Source organism: Neopelma chrysocephalum, unplaced genomic scaffold (genome assembly GCF_003984885.1).
Source record: "Neopelma chrysocephalum unplaced genomic scaffold, ASM398488v2 Primary Assembly neopelma1_97410, whole genome shotgun sequence".
Lineage (NCBI taxonomy): Eukaryota > Metazoa > Chordata > Aves > Passeriformes > Pipridae > Neopelma > Neopelma chrysocephalum.
Genome location: NW_020926051.1, coordinates 1,867 through 15,090, shown reverse-complemented (window position 1 = coordinate 15,090; position 13,224 = coordinate 1,867). Strand labels below are relative to the sequence as shown.

Genomic DNA, 13,224 nt, shown 5'->3' with positions numbered 1-13,224 from the left:
TCTGCCATGCAAGCTGATTTTGTCCTGTGGAGATGGTGGAAGGAGCTGAGGGGAGAAGAGCTTAAAAAGGCTTGGCAGTGACGGTGGTGAGAGCACAAGGCTGGGTAGTGGAGATGCTGAGGATCTCTGCTCTCTGATTTTAACAGGCTCCAGGATGGCTCATAGTAGGAAACAAATTTATTTTTCTTGGTAAGTGTCAGAACTTGATTTGGTTTTAAGGCAACATACCCTGCTAACTCACCTCTGTCTCATCCCATAGATCTCAAGAACCCAACAGATTCTTCCGTGCATAGTCCCTTCACTAAGCGTCAGGCCTTCACGTCAACCTCGACCATGATAGAAGTGTTCATGCAGGAGAAACAGCCTGTGGTGACGGCCTCCACAACCACACCGGCACCCCCATCCTCTCCGCTGCCCAGCAAAACCAATGCTGTGCCCCAGATGTCCCCAGGGTCCTCGGATAACCAGTCCTCAAGTCCCCAGCCAGCACAGCAGAAGCTGAAGCAGCAGAAGAAAAAAGCATCCTTAACATCAAAGGTGCAGATTGATGGTGGGGAAGGAGGTGTCAGATTGTGTTAGAGCTACAGAAGCATCCGTTTGGGCTGGTGAGGGAAGGTCTGGGGTTGCCGTTCCTGCTGTTAGCATGGGGTGTTTGTGGGGGTGATGGAGTTACATGCCAGTGGGGTTGAACGGTGTAATTCAGAGGCTGCAAGCCTGTAACTGCCATTGTGTGCTGGGAAACATGGGCACTCAAGCAGTTCTCTGTGCTGATCCCAGGGAATGACTGGGCCGTTCTGTTGTTCCTCCCTTGCAGATTCCTGCACTTGCGGTGGAAATGCCTGGCTCGGCGGATATCTCAGGGCTGAACCTGCAGTTTGGGGCGTTGCAGTTTGGTTCGGAGCCTGTTCTCGCTGAGTACGAGTCGACGCCCACGACCAGCGCAGCCGTTAGCCAGTCTCAGAGCAGCCTGTACACCAGCACGGCCAGGTGAGCGCCAGGAACCATCAATCCAAGCAGGCAGCTTTGGAAGGTTGCTGATCCCATGGACTTGAGTTGTGCTGCATACTAGTAGACCCTTTCTGACTGTGCTATGGTCACAAAGGGGGGACAGTGTATGCAACAGCAAAGCGTAAGTTGCCAGCAGACTCCTGGGGCAGCTCTGTGGCTGTTTCGGCCTGCGGCACTTGGGACAGAAAGCGGAGTTTTCCTGCTGCCCTTAAACTGTGTTGCTGGAAACACAGAAGGGGAATCCCCAGCGCAACCGCTCTGTGTCCCTGGTGAACAAACAGACTGAGTGCTTTGTCCTGCTTTTTGCCTGGCAAACTGGGACACAGTGGGATAGGTGTATCTACGGCACCTTGCCAAAGCCATGTGTTTCTGTCTTCTCTTGGGCTGACCCTCAGTAGCTGGCCAGTCTCTTAAGTGCTAGGACCTGAGTGGTGGCAGCTCATGAAGTGTTACCTAAGGCAGTGTGTGAGGCAAGGCTGTGGCTGGGTGCCAGCACCCTCCCGTGGTTGGGCTACCCCTGCTCTCTGGGCATGTTTCTTGGCTTGGCTGCTTCATGTGGTGCCTTTATGCTGATGCTTGGGGCTCTTTATCTTGGATATTTTTTCTGCCCCTTTGTAGTGAATCTTCATCCACGATTTCATCCAATCAAAGCCAGGAGTCTGGTTACCAGAGCGGCACAATACAGACAGCAACATTTACCTCCCAGAACAGCGCTCAGGGACCACTGTATGAACAGAGATCCACCCAGACGAGGCGATACCCAAATTCCATCTCCTCCTCGCCCCAAAAAGATCTGACCCAGGCTAAGGTAGGAGAACAGCTTTTATCACCTGTTGTGCTGAGTGAGCCTTGTGTGTGAAGCAGTGTCTCAGGGGAAGCTGAGTGGTTTATCAAGTGGTTCTCCAGCCTCACTGTGTGGCTCATGAGCTCTCGTGAGAGCTCTCATCTGGCTGCTCCCAGTGCCCTCAGCTGTGCTACGTACCTGGGACTGGGCCAGTGGTGTCAAGTCGATTGCAAGGTGTGTGTTGTGTCTTACGCAGTTACCCTGCTAGAGAGGGGCGTGCTGGCAAAGGATTTAATTTCCTCTTAAGGATTTGGTTCTTGCATGCTGCACACCAGTTCAGTAACATCAGGTTTGGCTACGCAGGTTGAGGAGGTTGAGGTGGTCTTAACTACCAGCAGCAGAGAAACTTCTCGCACTAATTTCTCAAATATACACGTGGGGGTCATGCTGTCATGGGGCTGGTTGACCTTGGAACTGACCCCAACACAATCTGGTGCCGTGTGTTGGTAGCAGGACCTTTTCTTAACCGAGGAGGGAGTGTGGGAGGGAGCTGACCTGAGCTCTGCCTCTGGAAATGCGCAGCTGTGATGCCCAGTACTCCTTTTTTCTCTTCTTTCTCAGAATGGTTTCAGTTCTGTACAGCCCACGCCGTTACAAACCACACAGGCCGTTGAAGGTAAGTGTCTGCCAGCACAGCAGGTGACCTGTGTCTCTTGTGCTGCTCATGTTCTCTGCTTCGGATGAGAAGCTTTATCTGTGCTAATAGCAAGTCCTTTCCCTGCTGGACTAATTGCTGCCATTTAGATTATTTGCTTGCCTCAAAACATTGAGCTTTCTGTTGATGGATCCATGAGATCCTTGATGAGTCACCAATGACAATAATTTATTCTGCTTTTTTTGTAGAAGACATCTGTAGGTCTTGAAGCTCTTTGTAGAGCCAATGGCAGTGTAAAGTGAGACATAGAACACAATCACAAGTGTGTAACTGGTTGGCAGCAGTGAGGGAATGCCCAGATCTCCTGACTCCTTTGGCTGAGCATTTGCTGGTCCCTCTGGAAGTTGCCAGTGGGTGCCCCTAACCCAAAGCTTTTGTTTTCAGGTGCTACAGGCCCCGCAGTGAAATCCGATTCCCCCTCTGCTCCCAGTATCACACCTCTCAGTGATGGGGTGTCTGCGTCGTCCTTGCTGACAACAGCCAGCCAACACTCGACAGCTCTGAGCAGCCTGAGCCACAGCGAGGAGCTCCCCAGTACAACCACTGCCCAGCTCAGCAGGTGAGGAGCATCGGGGGTGGATTTCTGGAGAAGCAGAACTAGAAGCAGGAATCCATACTAGACATCGGTGAGGAAGACTGAGATGCCTTATCCCATCTGAGTCGATGGGGAACGGGATAGTGCCACTCCCAGTGACTGTGTCACCTTGGTTTGACAACCTTTTATTTCTCCTCCCGCAGCGCGTTGCCCACCCAGCAGAACAGTCTGTCCTCATCCACATCCTCTGGGCGAACATCAACTTCAACTCTCCTGGTGAGTCTGGGTGTGGTCTCGCACTCTGTGCCCCGTTCCCACTTGGCTTGGCCAGGTTCTCTGGGGTGCCTGACCTTGGGGCTGTGGTTGTGACAGAACCTGCCAGGCTGCTGGCTGTCCTGCTGGAGTTTGGGTGCTGTGTGGAGAGAGGACGGGGGGTTATGTCAGAACACTGTCTGTGCACCTGTGGCTTGAGGCTGTTGACACCCTGCTTGTCTCTGGCTGAGCAGTGGCTCTTTTGGGTCTATAGCAGCCCTTGAAAGCGCTACAGAGTCACAACCACGTCAGAGCAAACTGGTAGCTGATGCAGCGCTACCAAATGTCTCTACTGCTGGAGCTCTCATAGTATGGAGTCCCTGAGTATTGGCTTCTGCAGCAGAATAAATCTCCCTGCCACAAATGTGGTGTCTTGCCCTGCTCCCCCCAGCAGAGAGATGCTGGGACACAGCCAAAGGAGAGGCTTGAAAACATTAGGGGTTGGCTGCTGTCAGGACTTTAGACTTAAGCCAGGTGCAGAGCAGGTTTCCTTGTAGCCTGCAGCAGTTCCCTGCAGGAACACCCAGGTGCAGGCACAGCGTGTATTTTGCGTAGACAGTGTCCTGTGGTACCTGTGCACTCTGTTCCACCTGCCTGGTCCCCTGACTCTCCTCCCTTCCTTCCCTAGCACACGAGTGTGGAGAGTGAAGCGAGCCTCCATTCTTCTGCTAGCACTTTCTCCACCTCCTCCAGCACGGTGTCGGCCGCGCCGCCGGTGGTCAGCGTTTCATCCAGCCTCAGCAGCGTCAGCAGCCTGGGCCTCAGCCTCAGCAGCAACTCCACGGTGACGGCCTCCACTCGAAGCTCCGTTGCAACAACATCAGGTACTTTCCTGGGTCCTGCTGTACAGGAGCTAAGAGAGTGAGTTTCTGCTGTTTGCTTTACTGTGGGACTTTCTCTTCCTTTGTCAGGAAAAGCCCCTCCTAATCTCCCTCCTGGAGTCCCACCGTTGTTGCCTAATCCATACATCATGGCTCCAGGCTTGCTACATGCCTATCCAGTGAGTAGAACAATTGCTTTACGGTAATGTCATGCCACCAGATCCCTCCCAGCTCCCTCTGCAGCAGGGAGGGATGCAGGATAGTGGGGAGACCAAAAACTGACATAGCTCGGTGGGGCTGCCTTGGACAGGTGGGGTTCGAACCTCCTGCTTTCCATGAAATCCACGTGCCCGTGGGTGTAAATGTCCGTCCTCGTGACCCCAGAGTGGAGTCTCTGTACCTATTCTCAGCAGCCTCCCCAGCCTTTGGGGAGCAGCAGCCCTTGGCAGAGCATGGTGCATGGGAGCGTGGAGCTGTGTTAGAAACGTGCTGTGACAAAGGGCAACCACAATCAGGGCAAGGGTGGTGACTCCCACGAAGTTAGGGGTGTGTCACAGCCCTCTCCTGAAGTTGAGAACAGATTTTGAGGCAAAACTGTTCAGGGGCTGTGTGGTCTGGAGCACTGTCCTTTGAGCAGCTCACAGGAACCCCCAGCAGCATCAGCCTGCATAGGGAGTGGCTGCCTGCACCTGGGGGGTCATGGGCTGCTGACCAGCTGCTTTTGGCTTTATCTCATGTTTATCTAAGTGTTTAATCTAAAATTAGATAAGTGTCTTTATCTAGTCCATCTGCTGCTCTTTTTCTAGCCACAGGTGTACGGATACGATGACTTGCAAATGCTCCAGACGAGATTCCCACTGGTGAGTAGTGTAGAGTGACAGGGACACACCACTTCTGCTGGCTCTGAGTGCTGTGGGGTTATAGACAGGTCAGGCTGTGGGTAGTCCTGAAGAGCTGGAAAAATGGGGTGCTGGATGGCTGCACCTCTCTGTGACAGCTGTCAGAGTTAATCAGTTGCTCCTTGACACGTGGGAATTTGGGTGTATGAGTTACTCATCAGCAGTATCTCTTGTGGGGCCAGGGAGCAGGAGAACTACAGCAGCAGGGCTGTTGTAGAGATTCACCTCTGATCCTTGACTTAGGCAGTGACTAAATACTTATTAGGATGGGCTCTACTTAATGATAGGACTTGTCCATTTTCTTTTGAAGCAGAGGGGAAAGTCCAGGCAGTGTAAGGACTGCATACCAGTAGACCTTATCTGGTTCTTCTAATAGCCAGATCAGGGGGACGGTGCATGCTACAAAAACCTGGGGCTGCTGTAGGTCGTGATCAGCCTGGATGTGGCTGGTTGAACTGTGGTACCCTGACATATCTTGCAGCTGCAGGACAGAAATTCCTCTATCCCAAAAGATACTGCTTTGCACCTTTAGACAGAGCTGATAAAATATCTCCATTTGTTTTTATTCATCAGGATTACTACAGCATCCCATTCCCCACACCCACCACCCCGCTGACTGGAAGAGATGGCAGCCTGAGCAGCAATCCATACTCTGGTAGGGGAAAAGTCTGCTCTAAATCCCATTCCATCAGGGTTTGTGCTGCTGCTACTGGTGTCCTGTGCCTTTGTCTGCTGGAGCTACATCTGCACCAGCCTCCTGCACCGCCTTTGGTTTGGAGCACGTCTCACAGCTAAATTCTTGTCTTGTCTTTGGACATGTGGTTTTGTCAAGGCCTGTTACAGGGAAGAGGTGGGCGAGTAGGAGTTAGTGTGGCAGTTGGAAAGGGAGTGAGGAAGGGCTGAAAGATTCAGCGAGGAGCACAGCTGGGGAACTGCTTTCCAGGTGGTGGTGAGGCCAGCACTCAAGTACTGCGAGTAAAAATACAAAGAAGCACAAAATATGGAGAAATTAAGTTTTTTATCTATGGGACAGTCTTATCAAGAAGACCAGTGGGACATTTGGGACCTGTCAAACTTGAACCAAGCACTCAGCGGGTGCCTGACCGCTCACTGACTTTGGCAGATGCATTTATGCACTGCCAACCTGCAGTGGGCAGTAACTGTGCTGAGCTTTCACATGCTTTAGGAATTGTTGCACTTTGAGGTTTGCTATTTTTCCAGCAGTGATTCTCCCTGGCTTCAGCAGGAGCCAGTTTGTGTGGAAGTGCTTTTGCCCAGCTGAGGCTTAAATGCCAAGCTTGGAGTGTGGCCCCATGTGAGCTCTGAACTGGGGAGTTTTTGCGTAGAAGAACCAAGGAGGTGCTCATGAAGAGCAGCCCAGGGAGCTTCCCCCAGCCCTGCAGCCAAGCCTTCCACAGCCCAGGCAGGGAACTGGGTTGTGTTCAGTCCTGCTGCTGGTGCCCCAAGAGGGATGAAGGAGAGCTGTAGCACCAGGCTCTGCTGCACAGGCAGCCAGTAGCAGGTTTATCCAGTGCTGGATTGTGGGCTGACGTCAGGCAGTGCAGCACAGTAGCTGAGCTACTGTGGGCTTCCCTTCTCCCCGGTAGTTCTCCCAGGGCCAAGGAGTAATTAACAGCTTTGCCTTATCAGTGTGCAAAGGTCTGAGGGCTTGTGAGGGCAGCAGACTTTTGCAGTGGCAGGAGGGGGAACTGATTCAAGTAGCTGTTTATCAAAAGGCTTGGGTCAGCTTTGGGCTGAGCTGGAACAGGCCAGGATCTGGCACTTGTGTTCTTCACTCTCACCTCCTCTATTTCAGGTGACTTAACAAAATTTGGCCGAGGTGATGCCTCTTCTCCTGCTCCCGCAACAACTCTGGCACAGCCTCAGCAGAGCCAGACCCAGACCCATCACACCACCCAGCAGACGTTCCTGAACCCGGCGCTGCCTCCTGGCTACAGTTACACCAGTCTGCCGTACTACACAGGGGTACCAGGGCTCCCAAGCACCTTCCAGTATGGGCCCGCCGTGTTCCCTGTGAGTTTCCTGGAGGCAGGGTGTGGGATTTGGGCAGGGGGGTGGCACAGCAAAGCCCCTCCTCACTCTGCTCCTCTCTGTTCTGTAGGTTGCTCCTACCTCTTCCAAGCAGCACGGTGTGAATGTCAGCGTCAACGCATCAGCGACCCCTTTCCAACAGCCCAGTGGCTACGGCTCTCATGGGTACAGCACTGGTAAGAGACCTGTTGGAGCACCTTCCACGGTAGCAGGGCTTGTTCCCAGTCTCCCTGGCTGTGCTGGGGACTGCTGTCTTCCAGCAGTAAGGGAGGAGAATGCCTGGGGTGCCACTCTCGTGTCATTCGATTATCCCTGGAAAGGCCCAGGATTGTTCTGCATCCACATCTGGAGCGGTTTTGGGAGATACAGAGCACTTCATGCCCTCCTCTGTGCCCCACAGTCGAGTGGCTGGGGCCTTGAACCCCTGTCAGAAGCTGAATTGTTTGGTTTTATTTGATTTGTTGTTTTTTTAACTGCCTTTATGAGATCAATAGAACAGCAATTATTCTGGATTTGAATTCATTTCCCACCAGTGTATGGCAGACACTTTCTGGGGAGGTATCCTTGATTCAAAGATGCAGGAAGGTTGTGAACCTGCCGCCTGTCTTGGTACTGGTTTCACTGGTTGGCGTCCAGCTGACTTACACAGGGGTGCATTTGGGTCCCTCTTCTAGCCTTTAAATTCCACTTGTCCTTCTTTTCACTACATTAGAGCCCTTCAAGATACTATTTTCTCTTTGTGAAGATCCTTCAGCTTTGTACCAGGTCATCTTGTGCTGAGTCCTTCAAACCTCTTTGATTGCAGCACTTTTTCTGCACCTTAAATGGTCACTGAGTTCTCCTCTGGGCCACCCTGTTTCACAGACAGCCCTGTGCAGGTTGTGTTGGCGGTCACTGCACCAACTATCCCAGCCCACAGCCGAGTTGTCTTTACATGCAATTGCCTGTTATACACACGAGGAGCTCTCAGGCTGTTCTTGCTGCCGTGTTCCATGCTGGGGGTTTGTTTCCATGTCTCTGTGCTGCATTCCCCAGCTCTCCTCAGAGCTGCTGTTTTCTGGGTGTTTCTCTGTGTGTTTTTCCAGCCCCTCACTTGCCTTCTGGACTCGTGTCCAGAGCAGAAGAACTTAAATTTGTATGGGTGCTTTGCTCATGGCCATGCCAGGACCCTGCTCCCCAGGCGGATCTGTCTTTAGACCTTCCCTGGCCACCAGAGCTCTCCACCAGGTGCTGCTGGTTGTCAGCAGCTCCTGCTGAACCGGTGGCTGCTGCCTAATGCTCTCCTGCCTCTCCCTCCTCCTCAGGTGTATCCGTGACATCCAGTAATACAGGCGTGCCGGACATCTCGGGCTCTGTCTACTCCAAAACTCAGGTTAGTGTCTGTGAGTGCTCCCTGCGTGGCTGCAGAGGGGAACTGAGCTCTGAGACAGCCTCCCTGTGCAATAAAGGTCTCTTCCCCTTGGATTGGTCAGCCAGGGAGAAGGGAAATGCTTGACCTTCTCCAGTTTAGAGCAATTCTAAGACCAGAAAGAGCCATAGGAAGAGACTCTGTCCATTCTCTGCATCACACACTGACTCTGGCCCACGACGTGTAGAGCTGGGGAGGGGCACGCTGCCAGCCTGGCTCCCAGCCCTTACTCCACTGTTGGCACCCTCTCCTCAGCAATCCTTCGAGAAGCAGGGATTTCACACTGGAACCCCGGCAGCCTCCTTCAACCTGCCTTCGGCACTGGGCAGCGGTGGCCCCATCAACCCTGCGACGGCGGCGGCGTATCCCCCCACCCCCTTCATGCACATCCTGACCCCGCATCAGCAGCCGCACTCGCAGATCCTCCACCACCACCTGCAGCAGGACGGGCAGGTGAGCGATGCCCCCGGCGCTCCAGCCCCTCGCTGGGGTATCTCCTAGGGCTCTTCCTCCCCCTCCAGCCTCCCCCCCCTCCCTCCCTCCCTCGTGTCCTACAGCGGACGCACGCGGTGACACACACACACTCACACCTGCACATACACACAGAGAGGTGAGAGGATGAGGTGAGGACACACCTGGGGTGTGCTCTGCTGGGGGGGCACTTGGCACAACCCCCCCCTGCTGCCAGGCTGCACTAGGAATGGCCAGGTAGTGCCCCCTCACGCAGACACACTCGGGGCATCCCGATCTCCCGCGTCCTCAGAGGGGCAGCCCCACAGGCCCAGCAGCAAAGGGGTCACTCGCCGCAGCCACGACCCTGCCGGAGCTTTCAGGTCTAACCGTGGATTTCTACTGTCATAGTTTGTCCCTTTATTTTACATATCCTGGTACTGCAACAGCTTCCATATTTGCAGATGATACTGTGCTGCCAACGCCAGCAGGAAGATCAGGTAATGAACTCTCTGATAACGCATTGCACTTGCCCTGGGGTCTCCCCCTGCCCCTAAGGCTGCCCAGGCTCAAGTAGCCTCTTCCTTCTCCCCCGTGGCCACGCAAGGTGAGGAGAGAGGCCCTCAGTCAGTATGTGCACACACACACACCCACGTGCAGACACACACGTTCCTGCGCTGACCCTTCCCTGCTGCCCCTGCCCCTGTGTGCTGCTGCCCTGGAGGAAGGCATGGAGCAGAGGGAGGGTGCTGGGGCTGCCGGGGCACAGACAGGACAGCCCCAGTGCCCCAGCCCTGGGAGCTCGGCTGGGCGGAGGCGGAGCAGCAGACGCCGAGGAGCTGTGGCCGCAGTGCCTGGCAGAGCTGAGGCATCGTCCTGCACAGTGGGCTGAGGCCGCTTCCCCCTCACACTCACCACCCGCTTCTCCTTCTGCCCCTTCCTGCAGAGCGGCTCCGGGCAGCGCAGCCAAGGCAGCTCCATCCCCCAGAAATCCCAGGCCAACAAATCTGCCTACAACAGCTACAGCTGGGGTGCCAACTGAGGCCGGGCCCCCCCACCACCACTTTGCTTCCGGAAGAGAATCCCAGCTACCCCGATGATGCTGAAGGATCCCAGGGAGGAGAGAGCCCTGTGGTGGGGAGCACCCAGGCCCCCAACCCCGGCAGGGCCCCGCAGGGCAGGCCGCAGGCACCTCTGCGTTGTCTGTCTTCAGCCACTTTCCTGTTGTATGTAATATAGAATTTGTATTTTTTCTTTTTTTTTTCCTTTTTTTTTCTCTCTGCATTCAGATCTGAACCGTTTGCCGTAGGGGCCTTTTTTGGTTTTTACTCCTTTCTGTCCCTTCTCCCCTCCTGCTGCCCCAGAACCTCTCAGATCCAAAGGAGTGGAAGCTGCGAGTCGCCTACAGCAAACCCCCTTATTATTAGGAATAAGACCAGTAATTGATATGAGCAGCATTGTAAGATTAATTAGTTGAAGTGTTTTTTTTGTACCGTGTTCTAAATTTAATGGATAAATGTGTCTTGTATATAAAAACAAAAACCCCATGCCGTCCTCTAGTTCTCTCATTTCCTTCCCCCTCCACTGCTGTCTGACAGAGGCCCCCCCCATATTTTACATTCTCCATCTGCGTGCCCCCCCTCCTCACGGGCCCTGAGTGCAGGTCCTGCTCCCCTTGCACGCTGTAAGTATCTTCTGCTTTTGGGTTGGGTTTTTTCTTTTTTTTTTTTTTCTATGCAGTCCAGATCTTGTATTTTTCGGTTCCACCTGGTCCCTTCAGCTGCAGTCCCAAGCAGGGATTTACTGAAGAGAATAAAGATCACAAAGTGATGTGTGTATTTTTTCCACCTTTCAGCCTGGTTCCCTATTTTTGGTGCAGGGGGTGGGAGGCCCTGGATGGGCGGGGGTGGCAACGCTTCCCCTACCTCTCCCCACCGTCTTGCTGGTTTGTGGGGTTTTTTTTTTTGTTCCCTCGTTTTGTGGATTTTTTTCCTGGCTGCAGCTCGGGGCAGCAGCAGGATCCCAGCACAGAGACAATGGCACAGTCCTTCTCCCCGAGATTCCCACCTTCCCCTTTTTCCCTTCCGCTGCTCCTCTCGGAGCTTGGGGGCTCCACCCCAGCCCCCACGTCCCCAGGAGGGGGTCGGGACAGGCTCGGCTGTCAGGGAGGGGAGTCTCGGGCGCTGGGGAGGGCAGCGGGACCATGAGGGTGGCAGGAAGGCCCGAGTGTCCCGGCAGCGGCTGCTGAGCTGCAGGGTGAAGGGGCCGAGGGCTCGGGGAGGGAGGAGAGGGCAAAGCCGGACCTCCCCGTGCTGTGGGTCCCAGTGGGGCAGCGGGAGGGCATTGGGCTGGGCCGGCGGAGCTCAGCTGGGGGCACAGCGCAGGGCCGCAGGACGCCGGGGGTGCAGGACAGAGCCCCCGCTGCCCCCGGGCCCGGCCGGGGGGACACGGGACCAGCCCCGCGGCGCCTCACGACACCCGGCGGCGCTTTGCGGCCGCGGCGCTTTGCGACCGCGCGACCCCGGGGCCTGGGGCACCGGGAGGGCCCGGGAGCGGGATGAGCTTCTACGACGCCTTTCGCGGCTTCTTCGGCTTCCCGGGGCGGCGCAGGTACCGCAACCGCGCCCGGCCCTGCCCGCACAGCCCCCGTCCCGGTGTCTCAGTGCCGCGCTCCCGCAGGCCCCGGGACCCGCTGTTCGGCGGCGCGGCGTGGGACGAGGAGGAGGAGGATGACGGCCCGTGCCTGGCGCAGCCCCCACAGGACTTCGGCTTCGGGTTCAGCGCCGGCGCGTCCCACGGCACCTTCGAGGAGCTGTTCCGGGACATGGGCGAGCTCCTGGGGGCCCTCGGGGGGGCCTGGGCCGGGCCCCCGCAGCTCTTCGGTGGGCATGGGGGGGGCCGCGGCTCAGCGGGGATGTGGGGGCCGCTCGGAGCCCCTCGGCCTGACCGACCTTCCCCTGCTCCGCAGCGCCCGCCCTGCCCGGCCCTGGCGAGGGGCGGCCGCTGCGGGACTCGATGCTGAAACATCCGGACAGCCCCCCCGCCGGCGCGGCCCCGGCGGGCCCCGAGGACGCCAGAGACCCGGCCCGGCCCTGGAGACCCTTCCTAGGGGTGGGTGAGGGGTTTCGGGTCCGCCTCCGCCGTGGCAGCCGTCGCACCCTGCTGGTGCCGCTCGGTGCTTGTGGCGGTGTTGCCCTGGTGTTGGGGTTTGCTTCTCACGTCACCGGCGCGTGGCTTTGCCTTGCAGGTGGAAGATGCTCGCCCGGCTCCTCCCGGCCTCAAGGAAGACCAAGGTGTGTGCTGGGAGTGGGGCCCGGGGGTCTCTGCGCTGCCGCGGCCGCCGGGGCGTGTCCCCACACCCGCGGCCACCGTGTCACATCTCCCCTCAGACTTGGACTCCCAGGTCTTCTCCGCGGGGCTGGGGACCATCCTGAGAGCCGACGAGCCCAAGTCCCGCTCCTACTTCCAGAGCGTCTCTGTCACCAAAGTGACTCTGCCTGACGGGGTGAGTGTCTCCGCGGGTGCGGCGGGGCCGTGGGTGCCTGGGGGGGTCGGGGGGTTCTGAGGGCTCGGCACTCCGTGCAGGCAGTGGAGGAGCGCCGCACCGTGCAGGACAGCCAGGGCCGCCGGGAGACCACGGTGACGCGCCGCAGGGGGGACCAGGCCTTCATCACCACCACCAAGGAGGACGGGCAGGGCAAGGACTACCGGGAGGAGGTGCTCAACATGGACGACCGTGAGTGGGGGGCGAGGGAGGGCGCGGGGGGCGGGAGGGGCCCGGCTGAGGGGGCTCTCCCTGCCTCTCCAGGGCAGCTGGCGCAGTTTGCAGGCTCGTGGCCGCGGCGGGACGAGCTCCGCCTTCCCAATCCGAGCGACCCGTCCTCCGTCCTGGGCAGCTTCCTCCGACACTGGTTCTCCAGCTGGTAGCTGTGCCCGGCCCTGGCTGAGCACCCAGTATGTTTGACACGTGCAGGGGGGACGGACCCCGGGGCTCCCCAGGGTCGTGGGGACGGCTCAGGGGCTGGGGCTGTCAAAGTGGACACTGGGCAGCAGCATCTTCTCACCACCTGGTTTTCTTGTAGGTGGGTCAGATCCTCCTGGGAGTTGGCACCTGGGCTGGGGGCTGCCTTCTTTCAGGAGTGCTGTGGAGCCACAGGAACCCCCGTGGGGGCCAAGTGCGTGTGTGTGTACAGAGCAATAAAGTCTATTTATGCTAAACAGTGACCTGCTCTGCTCCTTC

The 13,224-nt window shown here is 56.8% G+C and overlaps 2 protein-coding genes, 1 long non-coding RNA gene and 1 other non-coding gene across 11 annotated transcripts in view; 3 read left to right on the top strand and 1 right to left on the bottom strand.

Annotated features, from left to right (window-relative positions):
* Positions 1-10,531, top strand: part of UBAP2L (ubiquitin associated protein 2 like) — a 26,235-nt gene extending 15,704 nt beyond the window's left edge. For 3 of the 7 annotated variants that reach the window (XM_027672548.1, XM_027672547.1, XM_027672552.1), the window contains 16 exons: positions 260-537; positions 815-987; positions 1,627-1,816; positions 2,414-2,468; positions 2,892-3,066; positions 3,246-3,318; positions 3,983-4,178; positions 4,266-4,354; positions 4,982-5,035; positions 5,648-5,729; positions 6,891-7,108; positions 7,197-7,302; positions 8,431-8,498; positions 8,790-8,987; positions 9,434-9,484; positions 9,931-10,531. In XM_027672548.1, coding sequence (XP_027528349.1) covers positions 260-537; positions 815-987; positions 1,627-1,816; positions 2,414-2,468; positions 2,892-3,066; positions 3,246-3,318; positions 3,983-4,178; positions 4,266-4,354; positions 4,982-5,035; positions 5,648-5,729; positions 6,891-7,108; positions 7,197-7,302; positions 8,431-8,498; positions 8,790-8,987; positions 9,434-9,484; positions 9,931-10,026 — 2,102 coding nt within the window. In that variant the 3' untranslated portion in view covers positions 10,027-10,531. The remainder of the gene's footprint in view (positions 1-259; positions 538-814; positions 988-1,626; positions 1,817-2,413; positions 2,469-2,891; positions 3,067-3,245; positions 3,319-3,982; positions 4,179-4,265; positions 4,355-4,981; positions 5,036-5,647; positions 5,730-6,890; positions 7,109-7,196; positions 7,303-8,430; positions 8,499-8,789; positions 8,988-9,433; positions 9,485-9,930) is intronic. The other 4 variants (XM_027672553.1, XM_027672551.1, XM_027672550.1 and 1 more) reach the window with 2 other exon arrangements.
* Positions 5,414-5,548, top strand: LOC113961865. Its single transcript, XR_003532399.1, has one exon. It is a non-coding gene; the product is annotated as a small nucleolar RNA SNORA58 (small nucleolar RNA).
* On the bottom strand, positions 10,251-11,747 carry LOC113961863. The gene is made up of 2 exons (XR_003532398.1): positions 10,910-11,747; positions 10,251-10,787 (listed from the first exon to the last, which is right to left on the bottom strand). It is a non-coding gene; the product is annotated as an uncharacterized LOC113961863 (long non-coding RNA).
* On the top strand, positions 11,489-13,224 carry HAX1 (HCLS1 associated protein X-1). Of its 2 annotated transcripts, none has more exons than XM_027672554.1 (8): positions 11,489-11,594; positions 11,664-11,866; positions 11,953-12,095; positions 12,232-12,277; positions 12,374-12,489; positions 12,570-12,701; positions 12,793-12,938; positions 13,067-13,224. In XM_027672554.1, the coding sequence occupies exons 1-8, from the start codon at positions 11,542-11,544 to the stop codon at positions 13,206-13,208; spliced, it is 981 nt and encodes a 326-aa protein (XP_027528355.1). In that variant the 5' UTR covers positions 11,489-11,541; the 3' UTR covers positions 13,209-13,224. The 2 variants fall into 2 exon arrangements, with proteins under 2 accessions (XP_027528355.1, XP_027528356.1); XM_027672555.1 differs by having other exon boundaries at positions 12,570-12,720; positions 13,067-13,197.